General features: G+C 33.2%; 1 protein-coding gene across 3 annotated transcripts in view; it reads left to right on the top strand.

The window, feature by feature from the left end:
- Positions 1 to 21,925, top strand: part of KCNT2 (potassium channel, sodium activated subfamily T, member 2) — a 406,969-nt gene that overhangs the window by 229,281 nt on the left and 155,763 nt on the right. For all 3 annotated transcript variants that reach the window (XM_011951598.1, XM_011951597.1, XM_011951596.1), the window contains exon 14: positions 18,230 to 18,338. In XM_011951598.1, coding sequence (XP_011806988.1) covers positions 18,230 to 18,338 — 109 coding nt within the window. The remainder of the gene's footprint in view (positions 1 to 18,229; positions 18,339 to 21,925) is intronic.

Genomic DNA, 21,925 nt, shown 5'->3' with positions numbered 1-21,925 from the left:
GTTTGACTTCTTAGAATTTTGTCTACTAACACTGCCCTTGAAAGTTTAAAAATCCAGCAGGCCTTCAAGATATCAAACTAATTCTACCAAAATGAAGCACCCCATTTTAAACGTTGTATGACGTTGGCCAGTATCAAATTGTGATGACTAGACATATCAATAAATGGGAAACTCCAACTGTGATTAAGGTAGAAATAAAACCTGTTCTGTACAAGCTTATATCCAGAAAATAAAGGAAAGGAGAAAAAAATTTATACTGATTTTGTAAGGCCAGCATTATTTGATTAGGCCAAAGCCAAAGACATTGTGAGAAAAGAAAACCACAAGCTGTTATGTTTTACAAACACAGATGCAAAAGTCTTCCAACAAATCAGTAGCAAATCCAATTCAGTAACATACAGAAAGAACATACTGTTACCTTGTTGGGTTTATCCCAAGGCTACAGTAGTCATATAACATTTAAAATCAGAGCAGTTCACCATATTAATACATTAAAGGGGAAAATAAGCTATATGATCATATCAACAGATGCAACAACGGCATTTTAAAAATCAGTCATGTTTCTGACAAAAATTTGCACATACTGGAAATAGAAGAAAAGCAACATCATATTTTTATTATACTTGATGCTTATAGACTGAGTACTAAACTCTAATATTGAAACGTCAAAGTTGTGTACTGTACTTCTATTCACACTGTACTGAAGGTCCTAACCTGTGCAATAAGACAAATTACAGAAATGTTAATGTACACGTTAGAAAGGAAATAGTAAAAATAGCTTCATTCATAAACTAAGTGAACATTTCTTTAAAAATGGTAATGAATCTATAATAAAGCTGGTAGTACTAATGAATGAGTTAGGAACATCAAAATGATCTTCTTTATACAGAAATCAATTTTATTTTTCTATGCTTGTAAAGATAATTTAGGAATTTAAATTAAATATAACCTTTAAAATTCTTCAAAAGTATGAAATAGATATGGGAGAACTTAATAAAATATGTACAAGTCTCATATAAAGAAACTATAAACATTGCTGAGAGAAATTTTTAAAGAGCTAAATAAGCTGAGAATGAAGCTTATTTCAAGGGTTAAAAGATTCAATATTTTAACATGTTATATCCAAATTAACCTATAGATTCAAAACATATTTCAACTGAAATTATAGCTGGCACTTTGAAATATTAATAAACTTATTTTAAATAATATAAAAATAGAAAGAAATGATAATCATAACTATGAAAAAGAAGATTCATGTCAAAATATCTGTAGTACCTCTGTTTTGAAGCTTTATTGTAATACTAAATAAAGTATTAAAGACAGCATGGAATTATCATAATGATAGACAAATAGATCAATGGAACAGAATACAACCCAGAAGTAGATCAACTTCTACATTTTCAATGACAATGCCAAGTTAATTACCTTGGAGAGGCGATAATCTTCAATAGATAGTTCAGGATCAACTTTGTATCCTTCTGGAAAAAATATATATCTTGAGCCTTACCTCACACCACACACTGAATACTAAGTTGAAACAAATTATACACTTAAATGTAAAAAGTGAGACTATAAAATATCTAAAATAAAACATATAGGAGTGTTTTCACTGTCTTGACTGGCAAATATTTCTTAGGTACACACAAAAACCACACATCATAAGAGGAAAAAAAAAAGAAAAGAAAAATTGACTGTCATCAAAATTAAACCTTCCGCATTTCACAAGACAATTTCAAAGAATGGCAAGCCCCAGACTGGGATGAAAATATTCACAGTGAATATATCTGAGTAAAGTTTGAATCCAAACATATATAAAGAACTCTTACAATTCAATGTTAAGAGTCCAAACAAACCAATAAAAATAGATAGAAGAATTGAACGGACATTTTATACACACACAAGGACAGACATACCAATGACCACTAAGCATATGAAAAGATTGTCAATATCACTAGTCATCAGCAAAATGAAGATTGGAAAGCAATACCATGACATACACAGAATGCCAAACATTAAAAGGATTCTTAGTATCATGTGGCTCAAGCTCTCATGCCCTCTTGAAGCTTACATTCTAGTGGGAAAGATGGTTTGAGCAAGAAAGTACTTAGATGGCTCTTAAGGGAAAAAAATGCAAGCATCAAGGAAAACTTAAAATAGGGTGAACATACAGATATGATAGATGAATTTTGGCAAAGGGACATATAAGTTATACACTGACACAGGAATGGTTTAGTTATATTTAAATGAATGAAGATATGAATGATTCCTGAATGTTGCCATACAGTAAGAAACCAAGGTAGAAAATGGTGTGGTGAATTAGCACGAACTGAAAATACTTAATATGACTGCACCAAGATAGAGGATAGTAAGAACTGGGGTTGGAAAAAAGGTAGAGATAAGATTAGGAATAATTTTATAATTCACTTTATAAAGAAATATATAGTACTAGGTAGAAGATGGGTTTGTGGAAGATGATTATTTTTAATTTACTTATAGATTTTTGCATATTCTCGTTTTTCTAACAAAATCCAAATAATCAAGCATAATTAATACCATGATAAAATTTGTGAATGGTTATATCTAAGCAGTGAAATTGTTATTCACCTAATTATAGCTATAGGTTATGTTTATGTACACTGTAATACTCTTTTTACATGAAGTAAAATATCATTGTTACTGTTAGCAAAATATATATAAATTTATGAATATGTGTTATTCTATTGCTACATTTTATAACCCATGATCAATCTAATTTAATATTTTCATAAAGCCACTTTCATTCATGCCAAATTCTCATTTAAGCCATCAAGCTATTCTGTATAATCAGTCATAAGGACTAAATTGATAAATCTGCCAATAGCTATATCTTTCTTGAGAATGCTAGCTCTGCTTCAAATAAGGAATGAGAAATAAGGCAAATTAAAAAGTGGTAGCTATTTGTAAATATTGCCAAGGTGAATATGATTAGTGGAACTTCTAGGTTAAATGGTATTTGTACTTTTATGGTTTTTAATACACAATGCCAGTTTGCTCTCCAGAAATATATAACTTACCCTTGAACAAATGGGCAATATTAACTTTTGCCCTTTGGTAGAAAGAAAAATAACATAAGAACTACAATAATTATTATAATAATAGTGGTGGTCAACACATGTAGTGCTCCCTGTGCAAGGGCTACTGTTCTAAGGCACTACTTATAGATTAACTCAATTCTCATTATAATTTCATAAGCTAGTTTATTGGTTATATATTGCTGCATAACTACCCCAAAACTTTATGATGTAAACAGCAATGTAAATTTGTTATCTCAGTTTCTGTGGGTCAGGAATTTGGGAGAAGTAATAATCTGGATATTTATGATGTTACAATGAAGATGTAGGTTATTTGGGGTAGTTGCAATTATCAAATAACTGCAGGTATTTGAAGGCTTGACTTGGGTAGAATATCTGTTTTCAAAGTGGTTTACTTACATGGCTCCCAAGTTGGTGCTGGCTGTTGGTAGGAGATCTTGGTTTCTTACATGTGGACCTTTCCTCTGGGCTGTTCGAACCTCCACATGATGTGGCAGCTGGCTTTTCCCAGGGCAGATGATTCAAGAGAGAGCAAGGCAAAGCCACAATGCCTTTTATAGCATAGCCTTAGATGTCAAACTTTGTTATTCTGCAATACCCTAATGGTTATATGGTTCAGTCCTATTCTGCTGTGTAGGAGGGAACAGCACAAGCATGAATACCAGCATGTAAGAGTTATTTGGGGCAATCCTGGAGGCTGGCTACCACAGACAGATTATATTATTAGTACAATTTTACAGATGAGGAAACAGATCCAAATATATATATATATATAAATGCCGAAATGGTGCCATACTAAATGGTTGAGACAGGACTTGAATCCACATTCTCTGTCTCCAGAATGTATGCTTTTAACAGACATGTGATATTGCCTTTAATTCTTCATTTTAATTTTCAATCTTTATTACAGAGTTGTACATTCTTGTGTTTTTTGTCTAATTTTTGCATTTGTATATAAAATTTATTCCAGTGACCTTATTTTCTGTGTGGCTATTTTTCCATGAGTTATAGGGATTTTTTATATTCTGAAATTAGTAGCAATTCGGTTTTTTATATACAGTCATGTGCTGCATAACGTCTCAGTCAACAATATACTGCATATACAGTGGTGGTTCCGTAGATTGTAATACCACACCTTTTTCTATGTTTAAACATGTTTAGTTACACAAATGCTCATCATTTTGTCACAATTGCCTACAGTATTCAGTACATTAATGTGCTGTACAGATCAAAAATAGTGTGTGGATAGTACATGATTGGAATGTCAAAGTCATTTTATTTTTGGAATCTGCTGATGTGAATATAGTATTGAAGAATTGCGTGGGCTGTTTTGGGGTGGTTGAAGTTGGTGATGTTGAAGAAGAGCAATTCAGAGTAGGTAAGGACCCCAACAAGATAAAGCATTTGGCTCAAGTGTCTCATAAAATAAAGCTCATTTTGCATTAAGAATTCCTTTTAAAGTGCATATTCGTCTTGGTGAAATTGAAATTTCAATCTTTTTAATATGTTACTTTATTCAGATTATTAGGTGAATATCTCGTTGATAGTAGCATCAGCCTATTTGTCTGTCTGTCTGAATGTCTTTCAATCTCTTATTCTATAAGAATAGACATTTTGGAGGAAGAGGGAATGAAGATTAGGTTGTTATGGGAGACTTCCAAAAGATAACCAGTGGCCAAAAAGTGGGTTCTAAATGCCTAATTTGAGGGATGATTTAATTAATTAATGAATTTATTTTTTTACTGTTTTGTCCAGAGTAATGTTTGCCAAAAAAGAGTTGTAACATATTATTTTTTCTTTTTTTTTTTTTTTTTTTTTTTTTGAGATGGAGTCTCACTCTGTCACCCAGGCTGCAGGCTGGAGAGGCTGGAGTGCGGTGGCACCATCTCAGCTCACTGCAACTTCCGCCTCCCAGGTTCAAGAGATTCTTCTGCCTCAGCCTCCCGAGTAGCTGGGATTACAGGCATGAACCACCATGCCCAGCTAATTTTTTATTTTTATTTTTAGTAGAGATGGACTTTCACCATGATGGCCAAGGTGGTTTCGAACTCCTGACCTCAAGTGATCTGCCTACCTTGGCCTCCCAAAGTGCTAGGATTTCAGGCATGAGATTATACGTTACAATCATAAATTTGGCTGTGGGTTGTTTGTCTGGGAGGATCAGGCAAACTTTAGCATCTTTCCTCATTGGTAAGGGAAGAGTATGGGTGGGCTCACATAAATGCATATTTCTATGTATTATTTATTGTTATTAAACAAAACTTTACTCGTTATGGGGCTATATAACTGACTGTATGCTTTCCTGAGTCACTTCAATTGAAGTTAACAGCTTTAGTTTCTTACTGCTTTATTGTGGTATATTTGATAAATAAAACTGCATAAATTCAAGGTGTACAATGTGTTGATATACATATGTATTATGAACTTATTTACACAATCAAGTGAGTTAGCACACCCATCACCTCACATAGTTCCCTTTTTAATGTGTGTGGTTAAGAGTATTAAAAGTCTACTTTCAGCACATTTCAAGTATAAAATACAGTATTGTTAACTACATAAGAATTACAGCTTTTTGTGATTGATAAAAATAACTGTGCATTTTTATCTAATTTAATACCAAGTATAGCTGGCCAAAGACTTAACATACTTACAGGCGAGGGATTCAGACTCATGCCTTGTGACTCCAAATGCAATGATTCTTTAAATCAAGCACAGGGCAACACTGAATACATTTTCCTACTTTATGTTGCATTTCTTCAAGTTCTGGGGTTACATTTTAGTCTTCATAGAAAGCTTGATTCAAAAGTTTCTTTTTTGATTTAATGACAAGAATTTCCTGAGAGTTACAGTAAAAATGATATATAATAGAAAATATACTTGGACCCTGTCCTCACTCCCGATGATTCCTGTCTTATTTATACTATTCAGCCCATAAAGTACTCAAATTCAATCTTCTTTCCATTTTGCTTATTCAATCACCCAGTGCTATAAACACTCTCCTTCCACCTCATCAAGTCTTCTAATGCAGTGCTATTCAAAGTGTGGTCCAAAGACCAGTTTCATTCCACATACCTTTATCAAGCTACAACATGATTAATACAGCAATTGAGAGCAGCATTTTAGAAATTTTGCTAGGGATTTGACATTACCACGACATCCAAATGCATAATTAGTGGACTGTCTCTTTGGAAAGCATACAGACTACTAGGCATATAGACTAGTTTGGGCTTTCTCAAAATCATAGGTTAATCACATATGGCATGAGCTGCCTGTGTGCTTGCAATGGGTTACAACCCATTCTTTCTTTTTATTTTACAATTAAAAAGAAAAAGAAAACTGGCCCTTCATCACAAATAGCTTGAGAGCCATCATTCCATCACATCATCAGTCTAGTCTTCCTGTGCCTCAGTTTTGTTTCTTCTCTTTTTTTCTCTTTAAGGAGCCTGAACTCTGTAGTCTGCCATTTCATTCAGTCAGCCTCATGTCAGTGTTCTGACTTCCTTTGTTTTTCATTTTTTTCCCCATAGCTTTTGATCAAAAATAAACACACATGCAAACAAACAAAATTCCATGTACATTGGTCCTTTTTTTTACTCCTTGATTGGCACTCCTGGAAAAACAATAACACCCAGTGGGTCAGATTTGTGTTATCATAAACTCATGTTCAGGCAGCTCAAAGTGGCCCTTAACGTTGTGGTTTCTCGTTTTTTGCTTTTAATCAAACTGTTCTCTTGCTCTTGTAATTACTATTTCAGATCTATCTCATTTCCTAATACACAGAGATATGGGAAGCCAATACATGAAAATTTCCTTAAATTTTGCAACTTATTTTCCAAATGTTAATTTATGTTCATTTATTGCGTCCTGCTTTTTCTTATTATAATTGAAGGATTTCCTTTCCATGTATTTGCTGAGTGCCCCATTACCTCATACCCTATCAGCAAACTCAGCAATATTTTTCCTTCCTTAATCTTCAGATTTATTTCTTTGTTAATATATTTCTATAAACATTTCCGTTTCTTCCTACCCCTCCAATTTTATTTTTAAGAAATTCTGCATGCTTTCTTTGCCTTTCAAACAACTTTTCTTACTTATCCTTAAAATATTTGGTTAAACAGACCGGGCGCAGTGGCTTACATCTGTAATCCCAGCACTTTGGGAGGCCGAGGTGGACAGATCACGAGGTCAGGAGATCGAGACCATCTTGGCTAACACAGTGAAACCCTGTCTCTACTAAAAATACAAAAAAAAAAAAAAAAAAAAAAATAGCCCGGTGTGGTGGTGGGCACCGGTAGTCCCAGCTACTTAGGAGGCTGAGGCAGGAGAATGGCGTGAACCCGGGAGGCGGAGCTTGCAGTGAGCTGAGATCGCGCCACTGCACTCCAGCCTGGGCGACAGAGTGACACTCAGTCTCAAAAAAACAAACAAAAAAAATTGATTAAGCATCATTTCCTTAAGTGATGCTTTTTTCATTCCTTCAAAGCAGGCAAAGTATCCTTATATCCTCTTAACACATATGCATTTATTTTCTTTTTATCATTTATTGTAGTATTTATTTGCTACTAATAAATCTTCCAGAGATCTTCCAAAATATTTTTGAATCAGTCACTCAAATGATTTCAGTTCAGCTACAATATTGGGTTTTGTGGTTGAAAAGGAATGAAACTGATCTCAAGGGCAAACTTGCCTATGTTCCCTCAAACTTCACTATTACACAATAGGTGTTTGGGGAGCTCGGTGGTTGTATTTTCTCAGTCACCAGTTCAGTGTAATATGCAAAAAATGGTTTCTAGAGAAGGAAACACTGCTACATTATGTTACCTATTTTAAGTGCCGATTAATCAATTTTAGAGTTGTATAGCTTTTGTAGAGTTCTTTGTAGATAGTTTGAATTTAATAAGTAATAAATTTAGCCAAGTTAGTTCACTGTTCTGAGTATCTGATTGCTTATCTGAAAACTACTTTACACAATATGTATCATAAAACTTTTGTGAGGTTGAATTATATATATATATATATATGCTAAGTGATATATATATATATATCACTTAGCATGAAAGCAGAAATATTATTTGGTATTATTATTTTATTACTAAAAAGAATCTTCAGTAAGTATCTTTTATACTATCAGAAGCTGATAAAGAATACTCTTGGTTAGAACCTAAGCAAATTGAAATTCTAAGGAAAATAATTTTTCAAAAATTATTAAGACTGCTGTGTATTTGTGAAAGGTATAAAAGAAAAGGAGGTTAATGAAATTAAAACTGTTTTGCACTAGATGGAGGAAATTTGACCCCCCTTTTGAGCATTTGATAGCTTGAAACATCAAAAAAGATTAGATTTATTGTACTAAAATAAGTATTGAAGCAATTGGAAAGACAGAAACATGCTTTTTACTTGTATTATTGAAATGAAATAAATCTGTTTTACAGAGAATTGCAAATCTCAAATTGGGTTATTTTCTATGCATTTAATAAGCATTCTTATATTTAGATCTGGTGAAACTAAGTGACTTTTAAAGATTTACTTAAATCTATTCTTAGCCATTTAATGGTTGAATGCCTCACAATCTTTGAATTGGTAAAGTTTCTGACGTGTTCATATGCACACGCGCACACACACACACACGAGTGGTTATTTTATTGATTAAAGTAACAGGATCAAAATAAAACTCCCTTGATTGCAAGATATTATCTATTCTCATATAAGAAAAAGATACAATTTTTTTGTAGCAATAAACCCACTCTTGCTTGTAAACAGAATCTAATAAGCAAAGGATATGGCAAAGATTTTATAATGCAATTTAATCAGTGGCCTATTTAATAAACTTTTTCCCCATAAAATAAAAATGACTAACATTTAGATTTTAAAATTCACCCTGGTTCATTTTTTCTGTTTAAAAGCCATTTTCCAAAGGATATTTGATTTCCGTAAATTAAAACCCAGCACTAGATTGGTTTACTGCACTTTCCACTATTTACTGTTTTCCAAAGAGCTGTTACCTAGCAACTGCATGGAAGAGGTTTCTAGTACTTTAAATCATACAAGAGCTCAGAATATAAGGTGATGTAGACTTTTAAGAAAATATTCTGACTTGTTTTAAAGTAATTATCAATTTTATTTTTCATAAGGTAAAAGGGACTTGAAGACAATTTTGATTCTTATCTATCCATAAATTTGTATACCAATTGTAATTTTTTATTTTAGAAGCTTTTAAACTGAAAATGACAGAAATTAGAATAACAAAGAAGAAATCAATAATCTCACATAATACTACTATTTTGAAAGTCATATGCTTCTAAAACTCTTTCCCACCTGTTGAGGTAGTTTCTATTGACAGTTTGATGCTTATCTTTACACATTATTTTCTGTGCATATCCAGAAACACATACAGGCATACACATGAGCATTCTTGCAGAATTCAGCATTTTTACAAAAGTGAGACCATGTTTTAATTGCATAACAATGGAATCATGCTATATTGTTTTGCCACTTACATTTAAAAAATATACTGTTGGCATTTGTTTCAAGATAGTTTACTGAAATCGTCTTTTTATTTTAATAACACAGGATTGTGATGATCCATAATATTTGTTTAGAATTCTGATTAGCCTTTTTTTTTTTTTTTTTTTTTTCCTGAGACGGAGTCTCGCTCTGTCGCCCAGGCTGGAGTGCAGTGGCACGATCTCGGCTCACTGCAAGCTCCACCCCCCAGATTCACACCATTCTCTTGCTTCAGCCTCCCAAGTAGCTGGGACTACGGGCACCCACCACCATGCCCAGCTAATTTTTTTTTTTTGTATTTTTAGTAGAGATGGAGTTTCACCACGTTAGGCAAGATGATCTCGAACTCCTGACCTTGTGATCTGCCTGCCTCAGCCTCCAAAAGTGCTGGGATTACAGGTGTGAGCCACCACGCCCGGCCCTGACTAGCATTTTGTACTCATTTTCTATTTCTTTCCTCAGATAATTCTATGAGGTAAACACTACTGTAATTCACATTTTAGATATAAGGCCAGTTAGGCCTAGGGATTAAGAAATTTGCCCGTGGCCTGGCACACTCACTGGTGATACCATTTGATCACTTGATCTCATGTGCTTATGTCTTATCAAGCAATAGTGAAGAAAGATCTAAGTCAGAATAAACAGAAACCTTTAATGGATGAGAAGAAAATACAAGATAAGATGCATATATGTATATCTTGTATTTTATTCTCTCTCTCCATATATACAGAGAGGGAGAGAGAACATCTCACTCTGTTACCCAGGCTGGAGTGTAGTGACACGATCTTGGCTCACTGTAGCCACTACCTCCCAAGTTCAAGCAATTCTCCTGCCTCAGCCTCCCGAGTAGCTGGTATTGCAGGCGTGGACCACAACCCCTAGCTAATTTTTTGTATTTTTGATAGAGACTGGGTTTTGCCATGTTGGCCAGATTGGTCTCAAACTTCTGACCTCAGATGATGTGCCCGCCTCAAGCTCCCAAAGTTCTGGGATTTCAGGCATGAACCACCACGCCCTGCCACATACAATTTTTGAATAGGAAACACTTTCTTCAACAAAGGAGGGGAATTAGAAGCTAGAAGGAATAAAATGACAGATTTATAAGAGGTATCTTTCTTTGTATCATCAAAGATGTGCCTTTGTCACATATGTTATCTCACCAACAAGAAGAAAACAGGTTAGGAAAAGTAGTTTTGTATGCAAAAAGTAATCCAGAGTCTGTACATTTCTGCACGTTGTCCCATCAGACAAACCCTGGTAATGTGGCCATATCTATCTAAAAGGGAAACTGAGATATGTAACTTCTACCAGAGCAGCCATGAATCCAGGTAAAATATAGAAGTGGGGTGAGGGGAAATAAGGTCTCTATTACTAAAAAAGAAAGAGAAAATGAATACTGGGGGGAGACAGTAATTTTAGCCCTGGTTCAAGTCTTTAGGCACCCAAGTAACCATACATAACATTATATACATATAGTGTTGTTTATATATTATATATATAATGTAGTTTATATATTATATATAAATTTATATTATATATTAATTTATATATTGCTGTTATATATGTTAATTACATATATAATGTTGTTTATCTGTATAAACAACATTACACATAATGTTGTACACGGTTACTTGGGTGCCTAAAGGCTTGAACCATGCTAAAACTACTCTCTCCCCCAGTATCCACTTTCTCTTTCTTTCTTTTTAGAATGGCATTTATAGGGCACCACTAAAACATGGAGTATTTGACGTAGGGAACAAATGAGAAAACACTCATCCATTCCCTACGACAAATAATCCAAGTTTCATCAAATGCCATATGCAGCTCAAAGTTCAGGATATCTGGACAATGCAGAGTCAAATCTAGATGTGGCTCCTAATAATCTAGCAATATACACATTAATAAATTTTCTAGGTATTCCCAAGACCACTACTCCATATAGATACACAATAGTAGAGGAAGAAAGCTGTAATAAAATAATAGTTTTTGGAAAAAAGATGAAGAAAATGCACAGTAGTCACTAGTCCATAGCATGTCCTGTGGCATGTGAATTGAGAAACCTCCAAAGAAACATGTAAAGTTCCTTAATGAAACCTTGATTTTGCTCTTTAGAGAGTAATTCCTTTGTCCATTCATACGCATGGCTCACTATTCTCTGTGGTCACCCTTGAAGTTGAAATTCGAGTGGATTTCTTCTAGGCCTCTCTGTGTGTCAGTAACTGTGTTCAAAGTTCTTTTCTAAGAACTTTGTTAAACCTGACTTACTGAATTTTGTTGCCCTGTCCACATCGCCATCTTTCTTGTAATGGTGGATACCTTGTTATTATCTGAAACAAGTATGAATGTGAAGTCAGCACTGCACTTGAATCTGATTTTGTCACATGTCTGTCTTTATTGGTCTGGCTGGGAAGTCTAAATTAGAGGCCTCTGATAAAGGCTCTGAAAGGGAATGTCATCATCTCCTGCTATTTAGGATACAGTTCCCTTTTTCAATTCTGCAAGTATCCATTTTTATACATTTTTTAAATTTTTGATCACAAGAAAACAATGTACTACTTAAGAGAGTTCTATTCCCTTCTCTTTCTGCTTGCAAAGTGATCAGTTCTTACCTCATATCAGCTCTCTATGTATTGCTGACTAAAATCAGCAAGGTGCTGTGAACAAACATTAGTATACTTGCCCTTTTTTCAACCACCTCTTCTAAACATTTCTCTATTGATAGGTGGTTTTGGGATACAAAGGGGAAAATGGGTAGTAGGGGAAAATAGCAGTTCCTGTTACTGATATATTTCTACATTATGCATTTCTATATTATCTAAATTTTATGACTTTGTCTTCTATTTTTAACTAGAAAATTATTTGATAAAAATCGGCAGTTTATGACTTGAAATTCTCCCCCACCACACACACACCAAAAAAATATGTGTCTGATAAACTGAAAATGTGCTCGATCTCCCAACTCACTGTCACTCTCTCCAACACTGCTTGGTCATACTATCTGATGATGTTTATGCCCATGAAAATGATTCTTTCGATGTTCTAGACTAATGTTTCTGTAATTTCCATTCTTTCAGTGTTATTGCTCAGCTCATCCTAGCTCAGCAAAAATTTCTAGGGTCATAACTTAGATCATATCATTACCAATAAACGTGACTCCTCTGTCATCTCTAATCCTAGTGTCTCCTTCTCTGACCACCACTTCCTATCTTTGTAGTTCACTCCCTCTAATGAGGAACTTCAATGATCTTTTGACCATACAAGACTTACAATTCATTGTCCTTACCAAATCTTCACTGCCATTTACACCCAGCGATCTTGTCTTCCTTTCTTAGCCTGCTTGAATGTCATGGTACATTATTAATGACCTACATTTTCAATTCACCATCAATGACTTAAACCTCTACATTAGCTGGACTTGTTTGTCAAAAGCCAGCCTTAAGTCTCACTCTCTATCTTCTTGGTGTAAACTTTCATGCATTTTAAATGTAGCTAAAGGAAACAAAATAAACAAGCAAAAGGCAACCTGCAACCTCTAAACTCCAAGCTCCTCCTTAATCATCATTTCCACTTATTTCGCTAAAAAAAAAAAAAAAAAATCATAGGAAGAAAAACAGAACTTTTATAAACTTCCACCAACAAATCTACCGACCAACCTGCATTTATACCAATATATTCTGCCGTCTCTCCTCTTATTTCAGATAAAAAAATTTAGCACTAATATGACTGAGAAGGGGCACGGAAAAGGTGTTAGTATGCTCACCCAAATTCTGACTCTCTATGAATCATATTTTAAGGATATATATACACATATATATACACATATACACATATATGTGTATATATATGCACACATATATACATGTATGTGTATATATGCATATATATGCACGTGTGTGTGTGTGTGTGTGTGTGTGTATGTATCCTTTATGTTTTAGAATTTACAAAAAGCCTCTAAACCATTTGGCAGATCAAACAACACTGTTCAACAGAACTATTTGTAATAATGCAAATGTCTATGTATGAACTATCCCATACTGTAGCTAGTAGCCACAAGTGTCATTGAGCCATTAGGATGTGACCAGTATGATAGAGGAATTGAAATTTTATTTGTATTTACTTTTAATTTATTTAAATTTAAATAACCACATATGACTGGTGTCTACTGTATTGGATAGCATAGTTTAGAAGGGTAGAAGGGTAATAAGTTGTTGAAGTCAAAAAAGTTGCAAATTTAAAATTTTATTTGAGAATCACATAATTACAATTCAGGGCATACACACAGGCTGGAGTGGTCTTTGGTATGTCTGAAAAATAAATAGAAGGTTGGGGGCCTTATTTTTTAAATAAATGTTCTATATTATTTTGAAAGAATGGTCGTTAGCACTGAAGAAGCTTTTGGGAGCTGGCAGTCTTTGGTGAGTAAAGGTGGTAGGTAAAATCAGTTTCAGAATCATGGCAGCTATTAGCTAAAATTGGTCTTAGGGTTACAGCAGGCTGTTTTCGCAGCTGTGCTTGTGACAGTTTAATTCTTGGAATTGGAGTTAATGTGCCCTGACTGCTTTTTCCCCTTGGCCTCTCAACTCTGAATTTGTTACAGGACCAAAGGGTTCATATGCCCACAATACACTAACATACCAATACACTGAGACAAGAGGATTAGCAGCAAAGAACGAGTTTAATGATTACAGTAGACCCAAACAAGGAGACAGGGGATCCTCAAATTCATCTCCCTGAGGAGATAGAGTTTTTAAGGAGATGGTGGAGGTCAGGGGGATATTGAGATCATTGACTGGATGGAGTAAGAGGCATGAAATAATCAGAATGTGGATACAGTCTTCTGTGGTGAGTCAGCTCTTCTTGGGGTCATAAAGAGTAGCTAGCATCAATGGGGATCCTTCAGACCAGCTGATGTCAGCAGTTTCACTAGTACGCAGAACCTTAAAGAATATCTCAAATGGAAAAGTTAATATCTTACAATGCTTAAGTTGTAATCTCTAGAGCACTTAAGGGATGCTATAGCCTTGCGACAGCGTTTATGTAGTTTGTGGGCAATAGGGAAACAACTACGAGGAAGTGGGTCAGAAAGTAAGCTGACCTAATGATTCATGCTGAATGGTGCTGCAAGCTTGTTTTATTTTCATTTCTCCTCCTTCTTTCTTTTTAAATTAGTTTTATAAAATTTATAGGGATGGTTTTATTTTAGTTGGATGTGTCAAGAGTGACCCAATTTACGTAATCAAATCTTATAAGGTGGAATGCTGAAGAGCTGGAAAACATGAAAACCAATTAGGAAGTTGTTAGCCTAGAGGAAAGAACACCGGAGTTTGAATAACAGTTCCCAATTCCTTAGCTGTAATTCCAAAACAAGGAATCTCTGAAACATGAAAATATTTTTGTATTCTTGGTGGTAAAACACGAAATTATCTGAAATTATTTGGTGGTAGTTCCTACACTGAACTGCCATGAAGCTATTTAACCCTTTATTTTTTCTACTTAGTATAAATATTCACACATTTAGCTGTAGAAACAATAATATTTTTAGGAATAGGTTGTTCCTTGGATATATTATATAGTGTCTGGTAGATGAAACATATTGCCTTTCTAAAATCTGAATATTTTTTAATTCTGAAATTTGATATCTCAGTCATAAGAATTATGGATGTATTAGAAACCTGTAGTTAGTAGTGAGAATGACAATGGGGAAAAAAGAGAGAGAGGGGAATTTGATTGTATAATCCATAAACTTTGGCTATTATAATGTATTGGGAAATGAGGGGCAATTAGTATGAAGGAATGTTTTCAGTATTTTAATTCAGGCTAAGGATTAGTGGTTAGTTCTAAAAAATGTCCCAAGAGGAAGGATGGATTTGAACCTGAGAGGACAAGTCTAGATATACAAGCAGTTCTATTTTGCAGATTGAATTTTAACTCTCTGTGATACATGCAAACAAATATTATTATCCAGTTGAATAGTCTATCACATCTTTTTCCTTGCACTTTCCATTCATAGAAATTAAATAGCTTTTTTAATGAAAAGAGTACTGAATTTACATTTTGTCTAACAAAGGCTTTCATGATAATTATATATTAACTTATTTATATAAAAAATGATTATTTTCTCTGATCCAATACTCTCTTTTTATAGTAAATATTTTGCAACACTTTCTACACTATTTTGAAGTGAAATTCAGAGTAAGTATAACTATCTATACATATAAAGTATAAAAAAATTAGTATAATATTCTAAATCTAATATGAAAGAAAAAATGGAAATAATAATAAAAAGCATGTTTTTTAAATATGTAAACACTCAGGCATGAATACACAAGAAGATATTGGAAAAAAAAGACACTTTTACCAATGACAAGGTGCTAGCTTTTGACTGATATATAACATATATTAATTTTTATTAATGAGTCACATACAATGCTAAATGTAATAAAGTAAATTTTCTCTTAATTTACACCACGGTGCATCCCTAGATAATTCAGCATACAGTGGAACAGTGCACACATACTTTGTGTTTATGTGTAAAATTGCCACCTTTTTACACATAAAATTGATGGTACTACATATATTTTTTTGTTGAAAGGGCTGATGGACACTGTAAAACTTTCACCAAATGTAGAAAAAAGACACATGCAAACACAAAAATGACTACCTGAAATTTAGGAGTCTTTTGCTTCCTTCTAATTTTCTCTGATTAGTATGTTTTTTGAAACATTAGCCAGTGCATCAAAATATTCCCACAGCTATTGTCCTCCAAACTCAGATGCACACATTTATTGAAGAAAAGGAAGGAGACCAATTTTTTTTTTTTTTTTTTTTTACTTTTTCAACTATTGAAGGAAAACACAATGAGATATTTTCAAAGTATCACACATCCATCACATTTTCTCACATTTTCCTACTGAAAGAAATATGGTTTGTGCACTATAGTAAGGAAAAGTTAATAACTACATATGCTACATTGCATATATGGTAATCATACCTTCCAAATTTTCTGTTACAGTTTTAAATTTTAAAAATTCTGTGTCATAATAAATGTACATATTTTTCTCAGATCATCTGTTCTAATTTTTGATTTGAAATTTATGGGTCTTCTATGTATGATATCATATGATTCTACAGTAATAACATTCCGGGTTTAGCAGTTTTGTCACTCTGTTTTCACACATTGGGCATGCACACTCAAAATTATTTTGAGATAATATTGAAATGATAGTTTAAAGACACTGTTCTTTTGCAAATCTTATATACACTTCTCTGGATTCAAAATTGTATCTAGAATCTGCTTGCAGATTCTTTCCTGTAAAGCAATAAATAATCTGGTTATGTATTTTAAAAACATTTTAAGTTAATTATAATATATTACAAGTGGGTGTGGAGAGAGAGATTATTAGTAGAAAAGTGATATTTTTAGAATAAGTCCTGATACATATTCATAGTATGTATTTTCTTCCATAAAATGTGAAAGAGAAACAATAAAAAATGAAAACAAAATAAAAAAGTAGTATGCTTTCTCATGTACTAAATCATATTATAAAAATAGGACAGAACTAAGGTCAGTGTTTGTCCAGTGCATTTGCTAAACCATTTCCCTCGTCACCTTTTCATCTTTCTTCATAAATTGTATGGTGTTATGTGTTCATTTTGTAGATCTGGCTCACTGAAAAATTTGATCTTCTATTTCTTAATTTTGTTAAAACTGCTATTTTTCTGCCTGAGAATATTTATTTTCTTGGAACTTTAAACCTTCTCTTTATTTTTAATACCAGCTATACTTTTTTATTTGGGAAAACAGGTTTTTGTTATTTCCAAAATAAACACTATTTACTCACTTTTTAAAAACGCAACTTCTGTAGAAAATAGAATATCTGGCATCCGGACCCTCATTCCTGCATAACAGTGCTTGGCCTGAGTAGTGTCATTCTCTTTAGATGTGGCCTGCACCTTCTCATTTCTAGCACTATTATTTTTATGTGATTGAATTTCAGCAGCCATTTATTATGTTTTCTGGCTGGACCCTATCATCTTTTGAGTGTATGACTTTTAGGTATTTGGAGTTAAAGTACAATTTCAAGTTCCATTTATTTTAGCAAATTCTATTGCTTGATATTACAGTTATTTTCATAGTATCACATCTATTTCTTCTATGCTAGGCACATATTATCTGCTAAATCTTTTAATAATTACTTTCTAAAATTTATGCTGTTATTATAAATTTGATATATCAATACTCTTCTAAATCAGTACTGTTGTGTTTTATACCATAGAATGATCAGAACAAAATGAGACTTTATAAAGTATTTGATATATTTTAGACCACACCTCAAACCCACCTGCTAAGCATAGGAAGATTAAGCATTTTACCAAAGTTGCCAATTTTGTTAAGACAGGGTTAAGCATTTTAGCAAAGGTTGCTAAATTTGTTGAGATAGGAGTGACCCCTACGCCAGTCACTTAACTCATACTCCAGTGCTCTCTCTTAGGAGATATATTTCCTGGGAATAAAATTGCACTTGTAAAAACATCTCTAAAACAAGTATGTTTATATTGAGACTTTTGCCATTTTATTCATTTTGTTTTATTTTCTATATTTTATTACTCTCCAAAGGTAAATTATTCTAATTTACCTATTTTATTTCAAACAGATCATGTTGTTTGTGAAGAAGAGTTTAAATACGCCATGTTAGCTTTAAACTGTATATGCCCAGCAACATCTACACTTATTACACTACTGGTTCATACCTCTAGAGGGCAGTAAGTATATTTTTTCTTTAAGATAACCTTTTAAATTATATAAAAAACAATAAGAGCAGTTACGTGATTTAGAAATATAGAAGGCCAACGTATACAGCTAGATATATACCTGTATTTGAATTTGCGTGAGTTATCTTTATCTGATAGATGAATATAGACATATTAAGGAATCCAAGACATAGAAAATTGACAGTGGTTTGCTGTCTTTTCTCAGTAGTCTTGAGATCGTTTGTTGCAATTTATTAATAAATTCTAAGCGCCTGCATTACTTGTTAGGCCTAGGATTAGGACATGATTTTTATCTTAAAGATGAATACTTATGCAGCAAATGAAACATTTAATTAAAGGATTCTGACAGTTATTAGTATAAGAACTTAAAGTCAATTTTTTCTGTTCCTGAGGTAAGTTTTAACTGAAAGCTTAATGTACACAATTGATGTCAAAATGGCAATTTTATAATAGAATAATAACAAAGTAGTTGTATAAAATTAGCTAAAGCAGTATAAATCACTTTTTATATGCATTTCAAGGTTGGAGAAAGTTATACTATTAGAACCTTTTTTGTTCTTGTTTATTTTGATAGAGTTTTATGAAACACAGAAGTTGTTTTTGACTAAGATGATCAAAGAAAATATAACTAGTGAACATAGTCATTGCTCTTAAAGAGACAAATGTACTTCATTTCATACCTTGTCATATTTCTAATCTTATATTTCAGACAAAATGTTGATTTTCTAAGTAAATTCCACTTATGCTAGTGGTTATGGCTACTCATATTAAATATTAAGTAAGTTAATTGATAATTGTTTAAGTGTCAAATCAAATAAATCCAGAAAAAGGAAAATTCTTTATTGAGACTTATTTATAGGTGGATAAGTTGTTAATTTAAAAGTAGTAAATGCTCAGTGGTATTCTAAATTAGATTTTACTGTCTTATTTCTAATTGCCTAATTGGGATGGTAAGATTTTTTTAGGAGCAGTTTTCTCAAAGTTGTGAATACGAATATTTTTATTCTGTACACTAACAAGCCTTTAATCTGTGCAATAGGAAGGATATAACAGGATTAGGAATGACATTTATTTTCTTTGCAGAAAGGATCTGTCTTTTTGACGCAATTAAATAAAGTGCTAAAAGTTATTTTAACACCAATTAAGTTAACATTCATAGAATTCATCAAGTGTCTTCATTATTTTTCCGTAACATCTTTGTACAGACTCATACAACTATAATGATGACTATCTAGGCAACTTCATTGTTGTATAAATGAATGATAAAATAAGTTCCATAAACACTATATAACACAGCTCATTACTCATGACTGAAGTTAAATTGCCTTGTGCATCTCCTAGTAAATATTATTTATTGACAAACAGTATTGCCTGGTGAAAAAGAATTATACTTCACGTAAGTTAAAAAAGGATTTTAGTGATCCTTAGAATAAGACTTTTCCCAATGTACTCTAATGAATTTTACCTTATTAAAAAAGAAGGCAATGTTGTTGAAAACATTGTTATATAATTAAGAATTTCCTTTAAATAAGAGTGACTTGCAAAATTATTTCACAACTGTGTCACAGTAAATGTTATCATCCACCATAATAACTTTTTATAGCAGATTTACTGAAATAAAGTTTACATACTATACAATTCACCCATTTAAAGTGTACAGTTCAGTATGTTAAAAGTATATTCATAGAACTATCCAACTGTCACCACCAAATGATTTCAGAACCCCATAAAGAAATTATCTACCCTTTATCATCACCCTGCATTTCCCCCCGCTAATTCTTGCAGCCCTAGGCAACCACAATCTACTTCTGTTTTTATAGATTTACTGCAGCCTCCACAGTAGCTGGGACTATAGTCATGCACCACCATGCACGGGTTTTTCTTTTCTTTTTTTTTTTTTTTAGACACGGGGTTTTGCCACGTTGCCCAGCCTAGTCTCAAACTCCTGGACTCAAGTGATCCATCTGCCTTGGCCTTCCAAAGTGCTGGGATTACAGACCTGAGCCATTATGCTCAGCTGAAATCATTTTAGTATATTTTGTATTACAGTAAAGAAATGAACATAAATAATGTTAAATCATTTGGTTTTGCTTTAGATTCAGGGGATATGTGTGCATGTTGGTTACTTGGGTACGTTGCCTAATGGTAGAGACTGGGCTTCTAGTGTGCTGGTCACCCAACTATTGAACATTGTACATAATGTTTTTCAAGGTTTATTCATATTGTAATATGCATCAGCACTTTATTCCTTTTTACAACTGAATAATATTCCTTTGCATGGATATATCACTATTTTCCCACTCATCAGTTGGAGGGCATTTGGGTTGCTTCTAACATTTTCACAATGCTGCTATTAACATTTGTGAAAGGCTTTTGTGTGACATAGGCTTTCATTTTCCTGGTCTATATCTAGGAGTAGAATTGCTGGGTCATATGGTCACTCTGTTTAGCTTCTTTAGGAACTGTCAGAATATTTTTCCAATGGCACTTCGATTATCATCATCAGTGTATCAGGATGCTACTTTATTTACATCATCAGCAATATTCGTAATTATCTGCCCTTTTTTTTTTTTTTTTTTTTTTTTTACCATAACCATCCTAGTGGGTATGCAGTGGTCCCTCCAGCAACTTAGGCAGTACTCTAATACAATTCCCAAAGCTGATTAAAACTCTTATGATATAACATTTTCTTTTTATATTTTTTATTATGTTAATTCTAGTTCTAGCTGATCTGTCAAAGTCAAAAAAACTTATATGACTTCAGATAACTGTGTTCTTTATATTTTTAGAGAGTTCATTCTGTATTTTAATGCTTCTCAATTTTTTCCTCATTTTTTCACACCTGTGCTCACTTTATTTACATTTGTGTGTTCAGTGCTCGTGGCAGTGGCATGTCTTGTTGTTGATTAAATTAGCATTTTGATTTATTTGGCAATCTTGTCAAAAATAAGCTTATTCTCAACGAACATAAATTTGTTCTTTAGAAAAAAATTACCTTTGAACATGGACCATAATGATTTCCATAAGGAGATGCTGGATTATTAGTCCAGTTTGTTAACATTCAACTGGCCCATCCTAATGACATTTCATGTTTACCAGAATTTCAAAAATTGGCAATTCATTTTCTTTCTCTTTCAATTTGTTTTCATGAGAATATTTAATTAGTCCCATCCATGAGGTAATCTTTTTCACCTCAGTAATAATCAAGGGGTAAGAAAAAGAGAGAATTGATAAGAAAAATACTACTTAGTTAGAATTTACAGAAGTTTGCCACTGATTAGATATAAGTGTAGAAAAGAGAGAGGGGGAAAAAAAGAAAATCTCCTCACTTATTGACAGTGGACAGTAGAAAATAATGAAGTACATAGTTGGCAGAAAGAAAAGTGGTTTGTTATTGGATGTATTTGCTTTCCAATGAAGACATAATGTGGTAGGAATTGCTGCACACTCGGTTCTTGAGGCGGTGGATCGTGCCAGTCAGGCTCACAAAGGTGAAGGAGGAAGTAGTAGGGATTTGCGAGAAATGACAACTTGAGACTATTTTCTAGGAATTTATTACTTCTAGGAAATAGAGTGAA

This window comes from Colobus angolensis, unplaced genomic scaffold (assembly GCF_000951035.1).
Source record: "Colobus angolensis palliatus isolate OR3802 unplaced genomic scaffold, Cang.pa_1.0 Scaffold320, whole genome shotgun sequence".
NCBI lineage: Eukaryota > Metazoa > Chordata > Mammalia > Primates > Cercopithecidae > Colobus > Colobus angolensis.
This window is presented reverse-complemented; position numbering and strand designations above follow the sequence as displayed.